At 36.7% G+C, this 24,754-nt stretch overlaps 1 protein-coding gene across 50 annotated transcripts in view; it reads left to right on the top strand.

The window, feature by feature from the left end:
• MECOM (MDS1 and EVI1 complex locus) overlaps positions 1-24,754 on the top strand; it is a 582,493-nt gene that overhangs the window by 555,730 nt on the left and 2,009 nt on the right. For 19 of the 50 annotated variants that reach the window (XM_084990164.1, XM_021071139.2, XM_084990163.1 and 16 more), the window contains 7 exons: positions 2,959-2,985; positions 8,989-9,155; positions 10,238-10,315; positions 14,697-14,866; positions 17,133-17,277; positions 20,592-20,828; positions 21,657-21,840. In XM_084990164.1, the coding sequence (XP_084846290.1) occupies positions 2,959-2,985; positions 8,989-9,155; positions 10,238-10,315; positions 14,697-14,866; positions 17,133-17,277; positions 20,592-20,828; positions 21,657-21,840 (1,008 nt within the window). The remainder of the gene's footprint in view (positions 1-2,958; positions 2,986-8,988; positions 9,156-10,237; positions 10,316-14,696; positions 14,867-17,132; positions 17,278-20,591; positions 20,829-21,656; positions 21,841-24,754) is intronic. The other 31 variants (XM_084990166.1, XM_021071141.2, XM_084990165.1 and 28 more) reach the window with 3 other exon arrangements.

Raw genomic sequence — 24,754 nt, 5'->3', positions numbered from 1 at the left:
AATTCCATCCAGCCTCAAGATCCACCTTCCGACAAACAAACAAAAACAAAAACAAAAACTACCCAGGATTTGGGGCCAGAAATAACTGCTTTCAAATGATTTTACTACTGATTAGCAAACATGCTTCCATCTAAAGCAATGCAGTTCATCTCTCTGAACCTTCTCTGTCAGTGTAGGGAACACCCCCTCCAGCCTTACTCAGGGAACTGTAAGGATCAGTGTTTGTGTAATAACATGTTTAGCATTGTGCTTGGCCTGTGGAAGGACCTAGATGAGGAAGAGCTGCTATTTTTATTGGATGCAGATATTCTACTTCGAATACAAAGGAGTGTCAGTAAAGTGTCCTCCTGCCATCCCCTGAGCCCAGTTTCTTTGGTGGGGCTACCAAGTATCTAGAAGTACTTGGAAAGATGCTTACTGTATGGTGCTGCCTTGTTAGGTGGCACGTAAGGGTGGCACAGAGCAAGAAGCCACAATGCAAGGACTTGCCTCTGCTCCCAGGGCTTGCCATGATAGTATAGCTAGATAAGTGCTTGGTCAAGGCCATTTATTACTTCATTTTTCACTTAAAGTGTATTGGACCAAATCACTTGTTCCCTCTAGGCCCTCCTTCTGTATCTTCATTTTCAGAATGAGAATAATACCTACGCTATCTATTTCTCAGGGTTTTTATAATAATAAAAAGGAGACTGCATGTTCTCAACACCTTAGGGAAAACATAAATAAATAGATATGTAATTACTTGGTAGTGGTGTTCTCTAGGCAAGCCTGATCTTACAATTTTGGATGTCTTTGTATTCTGACCCTGTCCCCACCCCACCCCTTGTCAGTGCACAATTCCTAAGTAATGAAAGGCGAACACCTCAATGGATATATATTTTTTATATCTTTTATTTTAGGTCCGCACCCGCAGCATATGAGGTTCCCAGGCTGGGCCACAGCCACAGCAACACCAGATCCAAGCTGCATCTGTGACCTATACCACAGCTCACGGCAACGCCAGATCCTTAACCCACTGAGCAAGGCCAGAGATTGAACCTGCGTCCTCATGGATGCTAGTCAGATTCATTTCTGCTGAGCCATGATGGGAACTCCAAATCCTCAACCCACTGAGCAAGGCCAGAGATTGAACCTGCGTCCTCATGGATGCTAGTCAGATTCATTTCTGCTGAGCCATGATGGGAACTCCATCAATAGATATTTATTAAATTTTATTGAAAGATTACTAGGCCATCTTACTGCCTTTTGGAATAATATGTATTTTTTTAAAAAAATTCTTGTCAAAAAGGGTCTAAATTCCTCTCATTTCAATTCTTTTTTTTTTCGGTCTTTTGTTTTTTTAGGGCTACACAATGGCATATGGAGGTTCCCAGGCTGGGGGTCAAATCAGAGCTGTAGCCAACGGCCCAACAGCCACAGCAACACACAGATCCAAACTGCATCTGCCACCTACACCACAGCTTGCAGCAATGCCGGATCCTTAACCCACTGAGGGAGGCCAGGAATCGAACCTGCATCCTCATGCTAGTCAGATTCATTTCCACCGAGCCACCATGGGAACTCCTCATTTCACTTCTTAAAGAAGTATGTTTGCTCTGCCAAGCCGCTAGAGGACATTTAGCCCTCATTTTTTTTCTTACAAATAAATTGTTTTGATATAGGAGTGAAATAAATACTGTAGACCTTCTCCTTGATATGTGGTTGAAAATTACTTGTGGAATCTTAAATTATAATTTTGGAAAGAAGATGACAGCCACAGGAGGTGAGATGGAGGGAATGGTTATTACCCTATGGTCTTTGGAATGTCCATTTCACTGGGTACTTTGCACTTCAAGTACTTTGCATTCACATTGCTGGCTCATTTGAATTGCCATAGAAATCACTTAGCAAGTACACTGTTACATAACTGGCCATTATTCCTTTATTTGATTTCCCTATACTTTAAATACTACTTATGGTTATTTATCTATTTTATTTTCAGATATTTGGCTATTTGTAGATTTGTAACAAAGACTTTGTTTCAGTTCCACTTGTCATTTATTCATTTTTTTATTGTCTTCCTTTTAAAGTGTCTACTTGTTACTACATCCCAAAGAAACTTAGTCTTTTCCCCAGTTATCATTTATATATTGATGTGAAAATCACTTGTCTTCTGCCCTTCATCTTCTATTTTGCTTTCAACAAGTGTTTCTTGTGTTAGTTTTCTTCTGTCATAAAACTTTGATCCTTAAAATCTGTGTATCTTCTTTATTAAAGATGCCATAACTTAGGAAAGCAAAATATACTCCCTTTAACTAAGCAAAATGATATTTTTAATGATATAACTTTGTGTTTCCTGGAAAAGCTTTTGACTCACTGAAGTTTTCTCCAATGATTCTTGTCATAAATAACTAGACATTCATGGTTCTTTTAATTAATATCTTTTGATATTTGGACTACTGTTGATCCAGTCCCAGGCTAATAGAAGTCAAGTAGCCTATTTCCAAGTGTGTTGCCTTTTTATTACTCAATGAGTTACATTTGAGTAAATATCTTATTTTCCTTGTTAACATTGTAAGAATGCAAGAGACTAGATTTTTTTTTTTTTTGCAAGGAATTGCTTGTTTTAGTTATAAGTAAAATTTAGGAATCTCGTTCTGCAGTGAATAGAAACAAATAAAAAAGGAAGTATCTACTTTGCTACTTAAGATTTGGTAGTAAGTAGTATTTAGCTTACTGTATTACCACTAAAGAACATTCTGTTTATAACCTTGATTCTAAAATGTAATTGAGGTAAATAGAGGAAACTCAGCAGTGTTATAAAAATATTTAAATTTCATTTCCAAAGCTTTTACTCAAGATATAGTTACATGATAAGCAAAATTACTTAGTATAAATGTCAATTTCTCAAAGGATAGATTGCAATAAAGATACCGATACAGAAGTAATTTTTTGTTTTTGTTTCAATTTTGCTCCCAGTTCCAACTGCCTGATCAGAGAACTTGGGTAAGTTTCCTACTTATATTTTTGACTAAAATAATATAGTATTAAAAGGAAAATGACTAATATTATAAATTTCTGTATAAAGACTTCAGAGCCCCTTTCCATTAAATGATATGGCTTTAGCAAACATATTTCCAGCTTTGTCAAGCTGCAAAATACTTTCTGTTATAGTTGGACATTTGGTGTGCTATAAATTGTTTACAGAAAGGAATTTACTCTATAAATCTGATCCATTCCATGATGTAGAACTCTTTCTGGGCACTTGGGAGCATGATGTTAAAAGAGGCTTTGAGATGGGGCACCAGGTGGAAACAACCATTATTTGGGGGAGCCTGTATCAGCATGTTAAAGATGCTTTTGATAAAGGCTTCAAAGGATAAAACCTGAACTTATGTGTAGACACAAGCCAACACTGGAATTCATATCCATGTAACCCAGGGCAGAACTTGGTACTGGCTGTTTGGAGCAATAAGACCAAATGTTTACATTCTTATCTAACTAGTGAATGTTTCTGTAGCGGTGAATCCTACTTCCATAACTTTCAATTAATATGTCCAGATACAGTCAATTGTCAGTTGATATTACTCAGGGGCAGCTTTATTTTTTATTTAAGATACAAAAAAAACATGATTTATTCAGTTTTCACTCCCAAGTTAAGTCAATGGAAATATACATAAATAACATATATGACAAAATTTCCTCTAAGTGCATGTGATTTTACTCCTTCATTCTCTTCTTCATTCAATATTATGCTTATTCTGGAATATGGGTAAAGTCTTGGAATATAGTTCAATTTTCCTTTAGTCACCATATCATTATATATAAATTAAGTTAGAGCACTTTGGCACTTACCTATTTCCTCTATCTGATGTTAGTTTTCCTTTACCAGAAATTCTTCCATTTTATTTCTTCTGTGGAATACGTGGTGAACGGTGATTTTTCTCATCCTATTGACTTTAAAGGATTAAGTTCATTTATTTCAAAAGTGTACGAGTAGTGCAAGACAGAGACTTCCTTATTAGGCAACGTTATGCTGTAGACGATGTTGTTCTTTGATTATCCTGGCCTATATTTCCAGTGTTCCTTGTCTGCCTTTCTTGGCAAAGGTCTGCCCTGAGTGTCATGCCTCATTGTCCTCATTCTTTCTAATGTAGAGTAGTACTTGCTCATAGCTTTGCTGTTAGTGGCTTCAGGCAGGGATGCTGTCTCCTACATGAATGGCCAGTGTTTCTACCAACTTACAAAACCAGCTCTGATATAAGTTAGACACCCTTTCCTAACAATACAATGGTATAGCAACTGCCATTGCAGTGCTTTGGAATAACTCCCATTCTTTGAATCAGTTTTTTCAGAGCAATAATTTATATTTGTATTATAAAACCTAGATATTAGTGGGAACTATTAAAATATTAAGGTTTATAAGTTTTAGTGGTTAAAAAGCTTACAATTTTATAATCATGACTGCAGAATGTGATACATGGAACGAGACAACCCTAAAACATGAATATTTATTTTTCGCCCCCAAATGGCTGGGTTTTTAAGATTTCTCAAGATTATCGCGTGAATAAATATAGAAACCTACCAAATCTACAAACTTTCCCATCATACGTTATTTACGAAAAGTTAGTTATTTTGTGATAAAGGCATGTATAATCTAATTTGTGCAACTTTAGGTCTCATAATTCATGGTGCCATTGGTCATATCATTTTGTATAATCAGATTGTCACTTTAATAGTTTTAATGAGAAACCTCTTTATGTCATCAATTATTGGCTGCCAGATTAAAAAAAATGTTAAGCTAAGTGCTTCAGACCCAGCTGATGATATCTTGCCTGCTGAAATGGTTTTAAAAATACTTTATTTGACTGGAGAGATAGCTACATTTTTTGGTAGGAGCTAGGGAATTGTGTCTAAATATTAGTTTGCGTCAGTATAAAGTTAATAGCCTCTTGGGGACTGGAAGGGGGTGAAATGACTTCCTTTTCCAGACATCTGGCTGCAGATACCATCAACAACTATTATATATGTAAATAAAAGTCACCGTTCCATAGGGAAAAAACCTTTCATTTACTGATCAGAGGTTAGCCTATGACATTAATAGGACGTAGGGCAATACGTTTCAAAGATATATGATCTGACTTTTTCCTCCCCCCCTTCTCAGCAAATTTCATATTGATAATAGTACATATTGTCCCTTTCATTGTTTTTTTCCTTATTGAAAAGTCTGTCTAGCTAGATTGTGTATCCCAATTAACCTTGATTTTTAAAATACCAAGTCAGACTTTAAAACGAATGTCACGGAGTTCCTGTTGTGGCAAAGTGGAAGCAAATCCAACTAGTAATCACGAGGATGCCGGTTTGATCCCTGGCCTTGCTCAGTGGGTGGAGGATCTGGTGTTGCCGTGAGCTGTGGTATAGGTCACAGATGCGGCTCGGATCCCACGTTGCTGTGGCTGTGGTGTAGGCCAGCAGCTGTAGCTTCAATTTGACCCCTAGCTTGGGAACTTCCATGTGCCATGGGTGTGGCCCTCAAAAGCAAGGGAAAAAAAAAAAAAAGCAAATAAATAAATAAATAAATAAAAGAAATAAAATGAATGTCACAACTTGCTACTTCTACCAAAATGCGTGTATCCCAGGAGGAGTATCATATGAGTCAGCCCAGACAGCTAGAGAAAGTTGGAGTTTTGACCTATACACTGGATAAAGCTTGTCTTAATCCAACACCTTAATCCAAGATACAGACTATGATTGATTTTTGGTCGCAAAATTGCTAAACTACACCAACTAGCAAATATCTGAGTCACTTCTATCTGTCCTAATGGGGAAACTTATTCCTTTCAGCTGAGGTCAAGTGCTATGAGAGCAGATCTTAGAAAGATGAAAGAAAGGATTTAGTTATGGCTTTTATGTTGCTTTGGTGGTGCTAGCTAGAAAGAAGGTGGTGTGTGTGTGTGTGTGTGTGTGTGTGTGTGTGTGTGTGTGTGTGTCTGTGTGTGTGTGTCTGTGTGTATGTGGTGTTAATAGCTCCCCTCAGCTCACGGCCCAACTTCCTTCTCTCTCTCTTCCCCATTCCAATTTAATCCTCTTTTCATTTGACATCAAGAGCCAAAGGTGGGGGTGGCTTATAAGAGAGACAGTTGGGTAACCCATATTCTTTTTCTTATCATCATTAAGAATGCTGTTATTTAGTCATCAAGCCCATAATATATTTTCTTGTTTCTTGATGCTTTTCCCAAAATGAAACCGTTTGAGGTAAAGTAATCACAGTGATCATTCTTCAAAAGGAGCTATTAGCAGCTACTAAAGCAAGACACATTTCTCAACAGCCAATTGCTCTTAAATAACTTGAAGGACTTGTAGTTTATATGTGCTGGAGATGAAAGCCGAGAATAATAATAGTCATGAGTAAGCTATTTTCCATATAAAAGGAAAAGTGTTTCTATAAGATGTATTGCCCCAGGAATCTGAGTGTGTCAGCAGGGCGGACACTCAAATGATTTAAAACCACTAGATAATGAAACTTTACTCAAATATTAAATGTACATAAATAAAACATTTATAATCATCACCCATGCACTTACTATTCTTCCCAACAAATATATGCGATCATGACCCTTACCCCTGCTTGTTACTGCTAATCAGCTTGAAGGCCAGAGGTCATTTTTCACTCAGACAGTTTATTCCACGGAGGGTGGAATATCAAAGTGATTTTCTGCAAGGAACAATTAGAAAGAATAAATGCAAATAAAATAGTATCATAAAATATTTCTGGATTGATTTTTAATAAATAAAATCCAAAGTCATATGAAAATGCTAATGCTCTGGCTAGAGGGGGATAATAACCATATTCTGTAGGGACAGAGTTCCCGCCAACCTCTCTGAGCGGCATCATCATTCCATATCTCTGCCCTGTGATCAGTATGTGTCAAAATCCTTCATAGTGACAAATGTGCTGTCCACTTGCATCTGTGGAGAATGTTTTAGCAGCCGAGTGATTATGAATCAAACCCCTGAGCTTATAGCCCCTACCACCTCCCAATGCATTCACATTTGTCGTCTGACAAGTAAATGTATCTTGACTTTCCTCTGAGATTTTTTTTGCACTGTGTTTGATGAAAGACATTTGGCAAATTGGCAGTGGTACCCTGTACGTTGCAATTTGTAGCTAGCATTAGGAGTCCGGGCATGAAATGAGAGGGCAGGCTCCAGGATAAGGGAAAAGAAAGAGAGCTAACTACGACATGAATAGTCATTTGAGGAATCAAGCATACAATATTCCCTTTGTAAGAAGAGAATCATGTTGAGGCCATTTCTGTTAATATTTTGCTCTAGCTTAAGAAGTCCTTGGTATTCTCTTCAGCCTTGTGTCCATTTAATATATATTTTGTTAATTTTCCTTTTGAGTATAGAGCATTGCCTTTTATTTTTAACCTGAGTGCATAATAAATTAGGCCTCCAACTCTGTCTTACTATCTTATCAGCAAAAGAATCATTTTCTTGGGTTGAAGAGTTGCTTGAATGTGCAGTTGTTACCATTTTTAACCCTTGCGTGGAGTCTTCTGGTCTACCACCCCAGTCCTTTGAGAAACATACAGAGTGCCTATAGAATGTAAACACCCTTTTAAAAACAGCTTTCTAAGTTCTCCAGTGGCATAGTGCCCTGAGAACCAAATAAAAAAAATGCGTGAGTCGATTTAACAAGATGGCCTGAGAGTTTGCTTTTTCTACTTAAAAATTCAATAGTAAGCAGCTTCTAAATAAAATGAGAGCATGGAGGAAACAAAATTTTTGGAGGGTTGAAGGAAGGGGAACAGTGGTCTACTATAGGCAATAAAGATCAAGCTACCTTTAAAAGTAGTTGCCATCCTCAGATTATGACTCTGTCAAATAAGTGTGCAAGTGGACAAAAGCTTGAAGATTATAAGCAAAATAAATGAGGTTGTTCAAGCAGAAGCTCTAGGCAGGATAGTTTTTCTTCAAGAATACTGCTCTAGGAGTTCCCATCATGGTTTAGGAGTAATGAATTGGACTAGTATCTATGAGGATGTGGGTTTGAACCCTGGCCTTACTCAGTGAGTTAAGAATCTGGCATTGCCGTGAGCTGTGGTGTAGGTCGCAGACACGGCTCTGATCCGATGTTGCTGTGGCTGTGGTGTAGGCTGGCAGCTGCAGCTCTGATTGGACCCCTAGCCTGGGAACCTCCATATGCTGTAGGTGTGGCCCTAAAAAGACACGCACGTGCGCACACACACACACACACAAGAATACTTCTCTAAGAGTGTGGTTACACTAACAGTTTCACTTATAATGGCCATGCCAAGTTATATGAAGTTATGATAATATATAAACTGTCATTTCAAGTCAATCTTTGTACAGAACAAATTAATATTTTACCAAAACTCTTTGTTTAAGATCCCACTTAAAAATCCAGTATATCCCGGTATTAATTTAACATAGTCTCAGGCGAAGGACCTCTTACACATTTAATTTTTTCTTTCTTCATTACATACCTTTGGCTTAAGCTGTAACTTTGGAACATTGGATGTTTTTCATGTTGTGAGTTCTTTTCATGGGACTCCCTACTTCCTATGGTTTTTAACACCTAGGGAAGGCATACAGGATCTTTTCCTATAATTTCTAGTTCACTCTCGATGTCCATAGAGTGATATTAAAGCTGTCTCTTAATTTAATGAAAATCTAACCTGGCTTTATTATGTCTCATGTATTTCATGGCTCAGTTGTATAGCAAATTATTACAAAACAGTCTAACCAAAGTCTTGTGAAAAAGTTCACTTAGCATTTTATAACCTTGGTTCTACCTTTGTTATCTTCAAAATCAGTGAATTCTCTGATTTGTTTAATGTTGGGACACTCCAGTCTCTTTCTACAGCCCCTTGCATTCAGAAGATTTGATGCTTCCGTTTTTATTAAGGATTTCTCAGTTTGCTGTAGATGGGAAAAAAGATGTCTGACTTGTTCTTCATGTTCTTGTGCTTTGCCTTTCAGATGTCAGCTATTGAAAATATGGCCGAGAAGCTGGAAAGCTTCAGCGCCCTGAAACCTGAGGCCAGCGAACTTTTGCAGTCAGTTCCCTCCATGTTCAACTTCAGAGCTCCTCCCAACACCCTGCCAGAGAACCTCCTGCGGAAAGGAAAGGAACGCTATACCTGCAGGTAACTGCAAAGTTAATCATGGCCGGCTTTCCAAAAATCTCCTCCCCTGATTTCAAAAGGCCCTGCTGTTTGTTTTGGAAATTATTCTTGATCGGATGATTAATAGCAACCATGATAGATCTCAAGCACTTCAAAGTATTCTTTATGTAGAGATATAAAAATAGTGGCTTAAAAAATTATTATTAAATGAGAATTTTAACACAGGCCATTTGGTTGTGATAAATGAGCTTGGAAGCAGTCCAAATGCTATCTACTTGTTTCACTTTGATATTTATTAATTTTCTTTCACAGTTAATTATTTTCATCCAAAGGTATAATACTACTGTCCTCAAGCATGCATTTATTAATTGTCATGGCATTGAAGAATAAGGCTATAAATGAAGGACGAATAAGGTCAATAAGTGAAGAAAGCTAGTTAATAAGTTTCTTGTTACTCATCAGTAGTACAGTAAAGCTTTTTTTGTTGTTTCTGTTTTCTTTTTTTAAAAAATAAATTGCGCTTATAACTTTCGAATTGTCTTCAGAAATCTGTGGCATCTGACACAGGCATATCAATTTATCTGCTCTTTGGAAAACGTGTCACTTTCTTTCCAGAAAAGCTTTTATAGGAACATACCTTGATGGATGAGGTCTTAGAATCTTGTCTGATCTGATACCACTCAATGTACAGAGAGTTGTCACTGTGACTAACATGTAAAATGAGTTCAAACATTTGAAATCTGTTTACATCAACCTAGAATCACAGGCTCTTGTCATTTTTATCCCCTTGTCTGGTTCAGTTTTGCGAATGTGAAGATACAGAGTTAATAAAAGAGGCGCATGGGGGTCATCAAAACTCAAGTCTATTGTCATAAACTGCTTGCTTATGCACAAGCAAATTCACCCGAACCTCGTAAGGCAGCCTGTAGTTGTAGAGTTATTTATATCTGTAGAATGGCTTTGTTGCAAATTTTAAATACCAAGGACATGTGAGTTCCATGCAAGATTAATTAAGTCAGGAATAAGCATCTGGCTTCTATGCAGTCTGAGTAAAATATAGTCGATTGTGCTGACTTTCTCTTGCAAACATCTTTTCGTAACAGATACTGTGGCAAGATTTTTCCAAGATCTGCGAACCTGACACGGCACTTGAGAACCCACACAGGAGAGCAGCCTTACAGGTTTGACAATGATTTTTGCTAAATATCTTGATAAATATTATAAAATTAAAGTGGACTCACTGCTGCAATTTTAAAAGAGGCTACTTTGGTGCAGGTCTGAATGAATGTCTGTTCAATGTTGAGTCAGAGAAGAATTAACTAATGGCTAGGATAAAAATCTAGAAAAGTCCTAATTTCTTGGATCAAGTCTTCTTACATCTCAGTTTACAAGTTCTGGCAGTGTTTAATACAGAATAAGCATCTAAAAACTGTTAGCCATTTTTAAAATGAAGTGCTCTCTCTTCTAAATAATTCATGCTATTTTTATGCATTGTGCATAAATTGGGCATCATCTAAATTCATGCTATTTTAATTGACAATAATCACAACCTTGCAGTTTCTTTTTTCCATGTCTTAAATCTCTCTTAGGAATTAACAACCTGTATATGTCTCAGTACAGCTAAGTCAGTGTCTGTGGGTCCCATTAGGAGGGTTTAAAGAATAAATTTTAAACCTGGAGAAGAGTAAGAAACTGTGGCGCTATGGATAGAAAAGATAAAACAGAATATGTTACAGAAAGGGAACAATTCCATCAACAATTTCGCAAGTGATTTTTTTTTTTTTTTTTTTTTTTTTGTCTTTCTGCTATTTCTTGGGCCGCTCCCGCAGCATATGGAGGTTCCCAGGCTAGGGGTCTAATCGGAGCTGTAGCCACCGGCCTACGCCAGAGCCACAGCAACGCGGGATCCGAGCCACATCTGCAACCTACACCACAGCTCACGGATCGTTAACCCACTGAGCAAGGGCAGGGACCGAACCCACAACCTCATGGTTCCTAGTCGGATTCATTAACCACTGTGCCACGACAGGAACTCCGCAAGTGCTTCTTAACTTATTCTGTTGAATGTCAAGATCAGCCATATGACACAGGACACGTGTTTAATATTTTTTGTTTTCTAAGAAATGAAAATAATCACTAGTCTCACTTCTGGTTTTAAAATGTCACCTACATTGTTTAATGTGCAGTGCCTTGCACACAGTATTAGGGCCTCATGAATATTTCTTCAAAGAATGAATGTTATTTATCTTAAGTAATAGTGTACTTTTATTCTTTATTTTTATTGCAATTCTTAGGTATTGCATATATGTAAAATTATTTTTATCTAAATGTGTACTTTTTTCATTAAAATAAATTGGTTATCAGCTTTCAAAGACTTTTTTTATGTGCAAGAATAAGAAAATGGGCAGACCAATGTTCCTTTGAAGATAATTGAAAATTTAGGAGAAAACTAGAGGTATTTGAACTCTGAAAATCACAAAATGTTTTCTTACAAGTTCGTGTTTTGTACGTCACTAATCATAAGTGATATATTTAATTTGTATGTGATAGAATGCACTTGCTATAATAGGTCTCAGAGAGATAATAAAAAAGGGAAGTGATTGCCCTTTTTGAGAAAATGTCATGTCCAAGGAATTCTGCTTAAGTGGAGTAAAGATTTCCACTTACATTTTGTTATGGCCCAGGGTCTGGTATGCAATTATGATATCATGCTCATTTTACTCTTTTTTTTTTTTTTTTTTTTTTGGTACCTGAACTCAGTGGTTTTATTCTATTCCATAAATGGTGCTATTATTGTAAGTGTATTTTTAAAAATTCAAACCAGAATTTTGCATAGCTGAAGATCTTAAACAATTATTTGTCCAGCTCCTCTGTTTTACCAGTGAGGAAATTCAGAGCCACAGGTGCTAATTGCCTTCTGTAAAGCCTAGTGTTAATAGATCTAGAGTTGGGGAGTTTCCACCATGGCTCAGTGGAAATGAATCTATCTAGTATCCATGAGGACGCAAATTTCATCCCTAGCCTGGCTCAGTGGGTTACCAATACATCATTGCTGGGAGCTATGGTGTAGGTCGCAGACACAGCTCTGATTCTAGCCTGGAAACCTCCATATGCTGCGGGTGCAGCCCTAAAAAGACACACACACACACAAATTGAATCTAGAATTAAGAGCCAGGCCTGGAGCTCTCAAGTCAGGGTTTTTAATCTCAGACCATGATCTCAAAGGCTCCCTTGATCCTGGCAGGAAGGCTTAATAGTTATAGCTCATGAGAGTGTTATATACTCCTTTGTAGAATTTCTGAAACTTAAGGTCTGATTTGAGTTGTTTTTTAACCATCTACTAATTTACTGGAGTAGAATGGAATAATTTTTTATTTAGGAGCACTCAACCTTTTGGCCAAGATATATATATATATATATATATATATATATATATATTTAAATTTTTTTTGCAGAGGAAAGATAAAAAATAACAGTTAATTTTTGGTCAGAACTTCTTAACAGATTTTGCTAATATTAGCGTAGATGATATTTATTAGATTTAGAGCATTTGTGCATAGCAGTGGGTTAAGGAGCCAGCATTGTCACTGCAGACTCTTGGGTCACTGTTGTGGTGCAGATTCAATACCTGACCTGGGAACTTCCACCTGCCCTGGGCACTCCCCCCCAAAAAAAAAAAAAAAAAAAATTTAAAACAAAGCATCTGTGCATTTAAGGGGTCAGTTGGAAGCATGTCAAAGACAAAATCTCTCTTCATAATTTGTGTAGAAAGTATTTTGAGTGAAAATAGTCCTAAAGAGTTTGATGGGAGTTTATATTTTCTTCATTAGTATTTCCTAGGTTGTTCTAGATAGGATAATGCAATTGTGCTAATTGTACTGTGGTTCTCATTGCAGTGGGCAGTTCACAGAGTTATTGCAGAGGAGGCTAACACTCCATGTATATACTTATGTTTTCCAAAAGCAGAGGCTTAAATATTACAACTACTATCAATGTGGGGTTTTACCTATTTAAAAAAATCAATATTATATTTAGGAAAGTTGAGGAAACTTATGATGCCAGAACGGTTTTTTAGGGGGGAAATTAAATCAGCCCTTCAGTTGGTTTACTGATACTGTGCCAAAATAACTAGCTCAACATATTTATTTTCCCCACTGAACTAATTATACTTCTGGCATCATGTAGAGACAGCCGTAGTGGCCCAAACACTTCAGGAGGCTCAGGGTGGTTTCTAATATAGAGCATTCGGAAGTGGGAGGAAGGAGGGCCCTTCACACATGGAAGAATGAGTTGAGTTTTTTGGCTGCTAAGTTGGGAATTTTCACTTAAAAGTCATCTGGGCAAAGTGTTTTGTTTTTTGTTTTTGTTTGTTTTTTGTTTTTCTTTTAAGCAGCGTACACATACAAAAAAAAAAATCATAGAAACAAATAATGAAATTTTACTTTAAAATGCCAGAGAAGAAAGTCTCATCAAGAACTACTTTTTTTTCCTCACCGTATGAACTGGTAGGGAAGGGAAGTGGGGGTTACATTTTTATTTTATGTCTAAAGGAGAACTTGAATAATTTATTTTTTACCATAAATATCATGTAAGGAAGAAACAATTTAGCCAGCCAATAGCAAGTGCTTTCCTGAAAAAACATACCTGGTTCAGAACTGCCATAGAATCTAAGAAAAATAGAAATGGGAAACGAGGGGAGGAGATAGGGGGAGCCTGAAAAGAGGAGGTTACCAAAGACCGTTGTTTTTATTTGAAAGGAGAATTTAGCAGCCCTCTTACTTTCTTTTGTAACAGTTTAAAGGGTAATAGAATGAAGGTTTTGGAGCTCCTATCGCTGCAGATTATGAAAACCAGTATCGTTGGTATCAGACTAAACTATTCACATTACTCTGGTTTTAAAAGTTTGGAATATTGATTGTTATTTTGGGGACCATAACAGAATTTCCTTTAGGATTAGCAATCGTGAAAGTGAATTTGCTAAGTGAATTTATTTAATCAGGCTCTGAGAAATTAAAAAATGATCTTTTGTACTTTTTTTTGAAGAACATGTAAATCTGTTTCATGGTTGTAACAAAGTAATTAATTGTATTGTCCTAAACATAAGATAAAACTGTTACTGTTTCTTAATGTCTTTAATTTCATGAGCTTTATTTAAAATATTAGAGCTGATTTCCCTCATAAACTTGTGAGTAATCAAATCATCAGTATCTTATAATGGTTTTTCACAATGTCATGAACACATTTAATGCCACTGAAATCTGTTTATTGGGACTGAAATCTTGGCTGTGTGAATAGTACCCTTGCTATGCCTTTTCTCAGCTCTGTTCTTTCGTAAGTGTTAGTTTTTTTGGGTTTTTTTTCCCCCCTTTGGCCATGCCCTCAGCCTTTGGAAGTTCACGAGCCAGAGATCAAACCCATGACACATGCAGTGGCAATGCCAGATCCTTAACCTGATGTGTCATAGGAGAACTCCCATGGATGATAATTTTATAGATCCGGTTTACCAGTCTTGAGAAATGACTTTTGATTTGCTTGCAAATATTTTCTGTGTTTGTTTTTCAGATGCAAATACTGTGACAGGTCATTCAGCATTTCTTCTAACCTGCAGCGGCACGTCCGCAACATCCACAATAAGGAGAAGCCCTTTAAGTGTCATTTATGTGATAGGTGTTTTGGTCAACAAACCAACTTAGACAGACACCTAAAGAAACATGAGAATGGGAACATGTCTGGTAGGTAATCAGTTGTGTTAAGAGGAGGAGATGGTGGTTTATTTCTCTTATTTTCAAAGACAGTTGTGATCTTTCTTCTCTCATTCCATTTTGACAGGAGAATCAGATCCTGTCTCCTGTTGTGAAAATTTGCAGCATGTTCCTCTTGGGATATTTTTTTGCTTTTTTTGTTTGTTTGTTTGTTTGTTTGTTTTTTAGGGCCACATCTACAGCATGTAGAGGTTCCTAGGCGAGGGGTCTAGTCAGAGCTACAGCTGCCAGCCTATGTCACAGACACAGCAACGCCAGATCCAAGCCTCGTCTGCGACTTACACCACAGCTCACAGCAATGCCAGATCCTTAACCACTGAGCAAGGCCAGGGATTGAACCCACAACCTCATGGTTCCTACTCGGATTTGTTTCCACTGTGCCATGATGGGAATGTCCCTTGGGATTTTTGAATGATGCGGATGATGTGATCGTTGAATAACATCCAATTCAGAGCCTTTTGGGGATGATTTAATATTCTCTTGGATTAATCTCAGTGGGCAATTTCAAGCAAAGAGAACCGTGACCCGAACTCAAGAGGGACTGATGAGTCAAGATTTCTTAAGTTGCAGGAAGCAGACTTTCCACCTTTTTGTACAGAATGTGACCCCCAGCCTGGCAGGATGTCCACCACAGAGCCCCAGAATATCACACTCTGAGTGTTAACCTAGAGAGCAGGGCTGCTTTTGCAAAAGTCCTGCAGTTCAGAGAACCTCTCCAAGGGAACTTCTTTTGAGATTAGTAAGAGAAGATTATCGACAGGATCAGAGTAACCCATTGCAAATGGCAGTGCTGGGTAGTTTTGGTCACAAATTCTGATGTAGAATTAAGTTAGGATTGGCAAAACAAAAAACCAGAACAAACAAACAAACAAAAACTACCTTCCCTTTAATCCAGACATAACCAGTGCATAGTTAGCAGAAGACATGGTAGGTTTTCTTGCCTTCAGCTTCTAATACTTAGATAATAAGGCATTAACTAATATTAACCAGCTGGCATATGTTTGTGACACCAGCCTCTGTAGCCACAATTTGTTTCTGGAGAATTAAGAAGATGACTTGGCGGTGAGGGGAGGAGGCGTACATAGTGTTCAGGAAAAAAATTTTAAGAACAGAGAAAAGTTGGATTTATACAAAGTAGTAATCTTTACTAAAGGAAATTATTTTATTATTAATCCTTCTTCTACTGTACAGGCACGTTGCTTATGATTTTGGATGAACTATATACTGTTTGTTTCCCTTAAAGCCAAAAACCTAACGATCTTGGTTTAAAAATAACAGATTTTTAAAGACAGTGGTCTAATCACACACAAAAATGGCCATGCTTTCTAGTTGTGTACACCCTTACATTATACTACTAACATTTTTCTATCGTTTCACAAAAAATTAAGTTAAAGGTATAATATGTCAACGTTGAATACTTACTTTTTGGCCCAGATTATAACCTCCTTAAGCTGAGGGGTGTCCAGACCTCTCATTTTTGTCATCTAGACTATTGGGATGCACTATTAAACTGTAGATATTTTGTAGGCAAGATAAACAACGTGAAGCAAATGTTGGTATAAAGCTTGGCCACGTATTATAAAGTGTTTATAATTTGTAAATTTATGGAAATTTTAGAACAGTCTTGGGATACAAGTATTTTGATTCCAGTTTTATAAGTGAGGAAGCTGATGATCATTCTGTAACCAACAGACCCAGTATATTGTCTTCTTAATACTATATACCAAACCTATGTTGGGACTGTTATGGTCTGCATCTACTCACGGCTTAGCCCACCAAGTCAGAATACAGCATTTCCAGCATGTTTTCAGTCTTTTTTGGTAACATACTTAAGCACAGGGTAATAAATACATATTCACTGCAACACAGAGGCATCTCCTCTGGCATAATGTATTTAAGATCTCTCTATAATTTGCCTTACCCTATATTCTCACGCTATGAATAAAACTGTCCCCATGTCATGGTGGGAAGTGAATGAAGCTATTAGGAGAAACAGCATCTTGGGGAGACTGTACTTCATGGTTTCAGTCGGTTCAGAATATCCCCGAGGGACTCTCATGTGCATAGGTACTGTGATAAAAGTGGGAAGACCTTGACCTTCTAAAGTTGTCATTATTAATATTCAAAAGAGCTTGTTATAGGAAACAACACTGACTAAATGAAGAAGGTATGAGATTCAAAAGAAGTTGCCACATAAATGATAGTCTTTTTCACACAGGGTCCTCTCTCCCCACAGGTACCGCAACATCATCGCCTCATTCAGAACTGGAAAGTACAGGTGCGATTCTCGATGACAAGGAAGATGCTTACTTCACAGAAATCCGAAATTTCATTGGGAATAGCAATCACAGCGGCCAGTCTCCCAGGAACACAGAGGAGAGGTAAAGTCAATGATTTCTGAAATGGGCATTTTCAAATGCATTTGCCATGCTCACTTTTGTGAAGCTGCTGTTACTCCTGCCACCAATGGCTGGAATTTACTTAGTGCAGATTCAATGCCAAATATTCTTTTAACCACTTTATGTGTATTAATTAACTTAATTATTCTAATAATCCTATGAGATAGGACTGTTATTATGTAATTTTATCAGTGAAGGATGGAGACATCAAAGGTTAAATAACTTGCCATAGATCACAGAAGTAATAAATGGGATTCAGCCTGGGCTATCTGGTTCCAAAGCCCATGCTTTTACCTTTCTGTTTCTCTTGCTAGCAAATTAGAATATTTTATCAAAACTTGCCAAGTAGAAGGGAAAGCCAGTGCACAGGTTGAGGTGAATCACTGATGAATAGTTGTTGCTATTATATATCATAGCACACATAATGGATACAGATAGTATGTGGCCATACATATTAAATATATATATAAAATCTGTATGTACAGGTATATATCTATAATATGTAGATATTTAGATATAAAATATTAATTGTCATCCAAATATATTTTTAGAATCCATTTGTAACTTCTTAATAAGATTCTATCACTCCCTTATATGCTTTCAAGTGGATCCTCGTTTAATTCTGACGTGTTTGTTTCAGTGGATATGATCGTCCTTGTTTTTAATGACCCAGTATACTGGCTTACCCTTGTCATTATCATCATTGAGCATGTATAGCTTAATTCATAAATAAAAACCTTTAATGCTGCTGATAATAATAATCGACACTTATCTAGGTATGTTACATTTTATGTGATATAAGCAAAACATTTTACCCAAACTACTGGATTTAATTTTTCTTATCTATAATTAAATATCTGATATTAAGAACTATGTTTTTCTGAACATAACTACACAATGGCCTGTTAAATTAAGACGCTCCAATGTAAATTTTAATATAACATGAAGTTCATTAATGAAAGTCCCATTACTTTTTATCACGCAGGTGTTGTTGTTAGTGTCCTCCATTTTTAATGCTCCTAAAAGTCAAAGTTAATTCTTTTAGGGAGTTTTTCCATTAAGGCAAGTATCAAATAAACATCATTTTCCAAGATTACATAAAATTATATGAATACTTCTGTTCCTCACCTTGTATAACAGTGTCTTTAGGGGAACAAGAAGAGGGTAGCTGTTATTACGTGACCTTTCCCAGACTCTAAGAAGTCTGATGAAAGCTACAATGGTGTGCAGTTGGATGTATCTTTCCATCTGCTTAGCCATTTGTGTGCTTGTGTGCATGTGTGCATCTGTGTGTATGTGTGTGTGTGTGTGTATGTGTATGCGTGAGAGAGAGAGAGAAGTGAGGCAGAAAATCAGAAATACAAAGTAGTAAGGACAAGTAAGAAAAGCAGTCATGCTCTTACATTTTGGTAATGCTATTTACATGATACAAATAAGAAATATTGAACACAAAGCACCATTTGTGTTCCGAGATGCCTATTTAGATTTCGAGCCCTTAGTGGGAGATTCGTGAACCATATAGCTCAACATCTGGCTTCAACATGTCTAAACAGCATGGAAGTAAGAAGACTGAGTCATCTAACTTTTCTCCCCTCAACTCCTATCAGGCTATTTTTGATGAATAATTTATCCCCCATAAATTGCCGCATTTGAAAGCATAATTAACAAATAGATTTTCTTAATCGCGTTGCCTTTGTTACTTTTGGTTTTCATCCATGCACGCTTTTGTTCTTTTACTTTTTCTTTCATTTTTTTTAAAAATAACAATTTTGATCCATTCAAGCTAGCAAGTTGGCAGTGTAACTGGAAACTAATAATTTATGTCTGTGCAAAACATGTTTTCATCATTCTTTGATAAAAGAAGTCAAGAGACTGGTTGTATTAAAAAAAAACTTGATGATATGGCTTTTCTGGTCAAATGAATTTATATTATGTGCATCTGTCACACCCAGGATTGTTTTATTTGTATGTTTTTTGCCCTGGGAAATCTAAATATTAAATTATACTCATTTTTTTTAAATGTGGGAAAGTGATAGGGGTCCATTGCTGATACCTAATTTTCCATAATCTGAAAAATAGTTACATTAAATATGAAAACTGTACATGACTATATCAGCAATTTAGCAGTCTCAGCAAGTTTTCTACATTGGTAATAGGTAAAGGAGCAAGACAAAATGGAAAGGTTACGAATGGGCCGGGAATGAACATTCCTGGATGCCTGTGATGGTGCAATTTCTAACAAGCTTTTTGTGCTTGGGCAGGTGCCTTAACTTCCCTGATCATGGATCTTTAAAAGGAGGAAGTTAGGAGGAGATATTCAAAACATTTATAATGGTTTATAACTTCATTTCAACTTGAAAATCTTACAATGAAATGTAAATTCAATTTACACATATTTCAGTGTTTACTTGAAAGCCCCCAAAGTTTATCTTAGTTTCGTAAATATTCTCAAACATATTAAAAGAAGACTATTATGTTATTAAACTCTTTTTTTATGATTAAACTTTTGAGATCACATATTTCAATCCCTGCAACTACAGACTAACGTATTACAAATGACTTTTTAAATATAATCTTCTTTTGCATCATTATATTATACATACTTGCTAAGTAAGCTTGAAAAGATATTTGTACAATTACATTTTTCTGTAATGGTACATACCAATCTCAGTATTACCCTGGGAAACACGGAATATTTTTGCATTCAGACATTTTACATTTATTTGAACAAAGTGCAAATAAATGAGCTCTCAGTCACTTCCAAGTGCCTTATACCAGCAATGTCACCTAGAAGTAGCAAATGCTGATTGGTCCTTGGCAGCTACTTTAACATTTTTTTTTTAAACTCTTAGATTCACTTTAAGCATATGTGTTGAAGTTTTGGCAGTGTTGCTCAAGGATATGGGTTTTCCAGAAATCTATTCTTTTAAATGCTGCATACTTATATGGTAATTAGGTAACATTTTGTAGAGAAAACATTTGTGTGCTTTTTATATCATATATAGCAATATAATTTTATCAACTAAAGGCTGATAAGAAATAGGAGGCTGAGATTGTTTTCCTAGTTCTGCCAGAGGCTCCATTTATAATATGAATAATCATGCAATTATTTTTTCCTTCAGTTTCTCATTTATGAGGTTACATTGTGTTCCCACGGTTGCCGTAATCATAAACAACAAAATTTACTCTAGAAGTGTTGAAAATCTAAATTGTTGTCAGGAAGACAAGATAATAGACCTAACTTCATATTTTAAAAAGACACCAATTGAACCTCTTTCTTTTTATGCTTTCGAAAGAATGAATGGCAGTCACTTTAAAGATGAAAAGGCTTTGGTGACCAGTCAAAATTCAGACTTACTGGATGATGAAGAAGTAGAAGATGAGGTGTTGTTAGATGAGGAGGATGAAGACAATGATGTTACTGGGAAAACGGGAAAGGAACCAGTGACAAGTAATTTACATGAAGGAAACCCCGAGGATGACTATGAAGAAACCAGCGGCCTGGAGATGAGTTGCAAGACATCCCCAGTGAGGTGAGAAGCAAGAGTAGGTCCTCATAGGGTTATAATTCCTGCCACTCTATTCTCCCGTTAAAGCAATATTCCAGGTGATAAGCAATTGGTGAGCAATAAATCATAAAAAGTAAATTTGAATTAGCAGGGCATACACAGTGGATTAATTTTTAAAAGACGGAAATAAGGTGGCCATCAGCAAATCCGCAAGCATATAAATACATTGGCATTTGTGGAACTCTGCTTCGTCTGAAGAAGGAAGTGTAAATGAAAGTTATGAAAGTACACAATCCTTTACTGAGGCACTACCTCTAAAATTCAAAGAAAAATAGAGATTTCAACATTATCTAATTTATCCATTTTATCTGATGTGTTATTAGTAGGATATTATTGAGATAAATTTCACTTTGATAGTTATGGAATCTGTGTGGATAAATAGATGTTTAAATGGAAAAAATTACCCCAATAATTAAAGTGATAAGAGTATTATATTTTCATATGGATAATTGGTGCCAAATGAATATCATCATAACTGGCTTTATTTTAAATGGGAACGATAAACGTATGAATTCTGTCTCCACTGCATTGCTGACTTCACATGTCATTAACTTTAATTCTTTATTGAAAATATATACTTGCTTTAGTTAGGAAAAATCTTAAAAGAAATATTCTTATAAGATAGAATATTTGTAAGCTTTTCAAAGAACCCAGGAATTGATGCAGGTGACTTTATACTGCAAATATAATAAGTTTGAAAAGTATATAGACTCCAGTGAAAAGTGGTTTGGTTGGATAACAAACTGCAAAAGAAAAAAAAACCCTCTGTGCTTTCCCATTGGTTCATTTTAGGTATAAAGAGGAAGAATATAAAACTGGACTTTCTGCTCTAGATCATATAAGGCACTTCACAGATAGCCTCAAAATGAGGAAAATGGAAGATAATCAATATACTGAAGCTGAGGTGTCTTCTTTCAGTGCTTCCCATGTGTCCGAGGAACTTAAACAGCCGTTACACAGAAAGTCCAAATCACAGGTACATACTTTCCTGCAGTATAGCATCATGGTGACACTGTGCCTTTGATTCCCAAAGGCAGATACTCTTTGCAATGTTCTCAAATCTGAGCAGGTTCAGATGTTTTGTATGTGACCAAATCCAAGATAGTTAACCACCACAGCAATTAATATGACTGCATTCTGCACAGAAACTTCTGTGACAAACTCTGACTTCCAGTAATCCTCCTTTTACTTTGCAATTACCTTACTTCTATAGATGCTCCATAATGTTTACTTGCACCTATTCGTATATGACTTCAGAATTATTTTCTAGTTGCTTTTGTGTCTATAATTTTTGTCACCCTAATAGTATTTGGAGATTTTTGGAAAGTGAGTTCTGCCCTCTATTTTTATTTCTGGTTATATATAGTTAATTAACAAGTCATCTAATGATAGAATTTAGCAGTCAACAGAAAATCAGGGATGAAAATGAACTGCCAAAAGTCTGTAGCAACTTAACGGCAAACTTGGAAATACACCCTATCAGTTTTTGTTGAATGAGTGAATGAAGAGAACAAGTTCACTGGGGTCTACAGCATTCTATCAGCACTATGGTAACTAAAATAAATCCACTTAAGGATCTATAAATACCGTTGAAAAGAGCCTCAGTTCTTTTTTCACAAAAAAGGGAGGTCAGTCCTTTCTACTTGACAACCGCACTCAACCAGGTTGTTTATTCAGGTCAGTTTTCAAAAAGAAAAAAAAGAAACTTTCCGTTGTGACGTATCTCTTGGTCACTTTGGACTAATTGTTTGATCCAGAATTCATTTTGGAAATTCCCTGACATATTAAATCATGTGACCATAGTAACTTCTACATTTGGAAATTTCCTATTTGGCTTAGAAATTTGGGGCTGGTCCTAACAGCAAATGTCATATCTCAACTAAAATGAGGAAAACAGTATTCCAGTGGGATAGTTCCTATTGTGGTTCAGCGGGATAAGAACCAGACTAGTATCCATGAGGATGCAGGTTTGTTCCCTGGCCTCCCTCGATCAGGGGATCAGTGTCATGACTTAGATCCCATGTTGCTGTGGCCGTGGTGCAGGCTGGCAGCTGCAGCTCTGATTGGACCTCTCATTCACCTGGGAACTTCTATATGCCACAGATGTGGCCCTAAAAAAATTCTTTTATAATTATTGCACCCCAAATTATGAGACATTATAAGACACAATACTTGAAAATTCTGGGATTGTTGTAAGTGATAGAAAACAAAGGGTCTTGGGAACCCTGAGATAAGGGAAATGATGGATTTCAGTACCAGCATGTTGATGAATAAAGTAGGGGTTTGATATAGCTCAGCTGGGCTAACAATTATTATCACAAGAAATACTAGCATTTTGCAATTTTAGCTCATCGTTTTTTGTTACTTGATAATGTCATAGGTATATAATCAGTTTGAAAATGATCAGGCCTTTTTTGCAAACTGACTTTATCTCAGGAAACTATTCATTCATTCATTCAGTCATCATAACCTGTCAGTTATGTGCTTGGCCTTGATCCTTGTGCATGAAAATGTTTATTTCCTTTGATTACTAAAAGGCTGACATTCCATATTTACCATTTTCTACAACTTGAATGGAGTTATATGCTTTACTCAAAACTCACATATTTACTCCATGATTTGTATAGTGATTGAATCCAAAATAGTTGACCAAGGTAATAGTGGCTGCCTTCTGCATGGAGTTTTCCCTTAAAAGCCCTCTCCTACAAAAAATTAGTTTCATGATAGCAGGTTCTATCAGTACATAGGTGCTCTGAGCTAAGCACTTTATATAAGTTAGTGTTTGTGGTTCCTCTGTAACTATTGGAGGTCTTTGTTTTTAGTCACATTTCATCTGAGGAAAGTGACCTCGAAAGGTTATCAATTTTCTCTGTACTCTCTTTTTTCTTTCCACGTATCAGAATGAGTTTTATTAAAATCATTTTGGAATATTCTTTATCTTGATCTCTGAATGTGGGTACATAATTAGAACAAATAAAGTTCAATGCTCACTTCACCCATCCTTTAAATTCTGCAAAGGACAAGGACTCTATGTTATTTATCCTTGATTCCCTGGGACCTAGTACAGTGCCTGGCATGGAGTAGATGCTTAAGAAAGATATGTCTGCTGATGAGATTTTGTAGAGGTCCCGAAGGCAACTTTTTGCCTACATAAAAGTCAAATGTATACATTTAGAGCAATGACCCAGCAAATCAAAATCAGCCTGTGAGGGCAGATTTTCTAACTGAATGCCATGATTACAGAAGAAACCACAGACCGGCCACATGTCTCAGCATGACTCCCAGAGATGAAATTCTGCTTAACAACAGAGGCATTTTGTCTTTGTTTACCGACAGTGGAATGTCTTTGGCAGGACTTTAGTGATTCCACTTCAGCAGCATTTTGACAAGCAAGTTTAGCAGTGGATGAGACCAACAATAGCAAATCAACAGTGAAAAGTTCACCCACAAGTCAAGACCAAACATTTCATTTGAATATTTGACTTGGCAGCACATGGGGGGATTCTCTGAACAGTCATGTAGGATTTGACATGATAATAGGGGAGAAAGAGAACTTCCTCACAGAGCACCACTGTGCACCTCCTGCTTGGCAGGGATTGGAGCACAGGGGTTAGAACTTTGCTGGGTCTTGCGCTTTGTTCTGTTTTTTTGGTAGAACCGACTAGATCGATCTCAGCTTTCAAGGTCTTTGGGTGTCAGCATTGTATGTTTCAAGCATGGAGAGAAAGTGGAGAGAGGACACCGGGTTGAAGGTTGGGCAGAAATGTTTCACTTATTCATCCTCCACTGTCTAGCTGAGTGGCTTTGGACAGGTTGTTTCACCTTTTGTGCTCTCAGTTATCAAGTGCAGGAGTCGGCTGGACTATTTCCTCCATAGACCTCAGTGCTAT

The sequence above is a fragment of the Sus scrofa genome, chromosome 13 (genome assembly GCF_054392235.1).
Source record: "Sus scrofa isolate SSC_HxYL_T2T_F1_AM1 chromosome 13, Sscrofa_HxYL_maternal_Yorkshire_Landrace_v2.0, whole genome shotgun sequence".
Taxonomy (NCBI): Eukaryota; Metazoa; Chordata; class Mammalia; order Artiodactyla; family Suidae; genus Sus; species Sus scrofa.
This window is presented reverse-complemented; position numbering and strand designations above follow the sequence as displayed.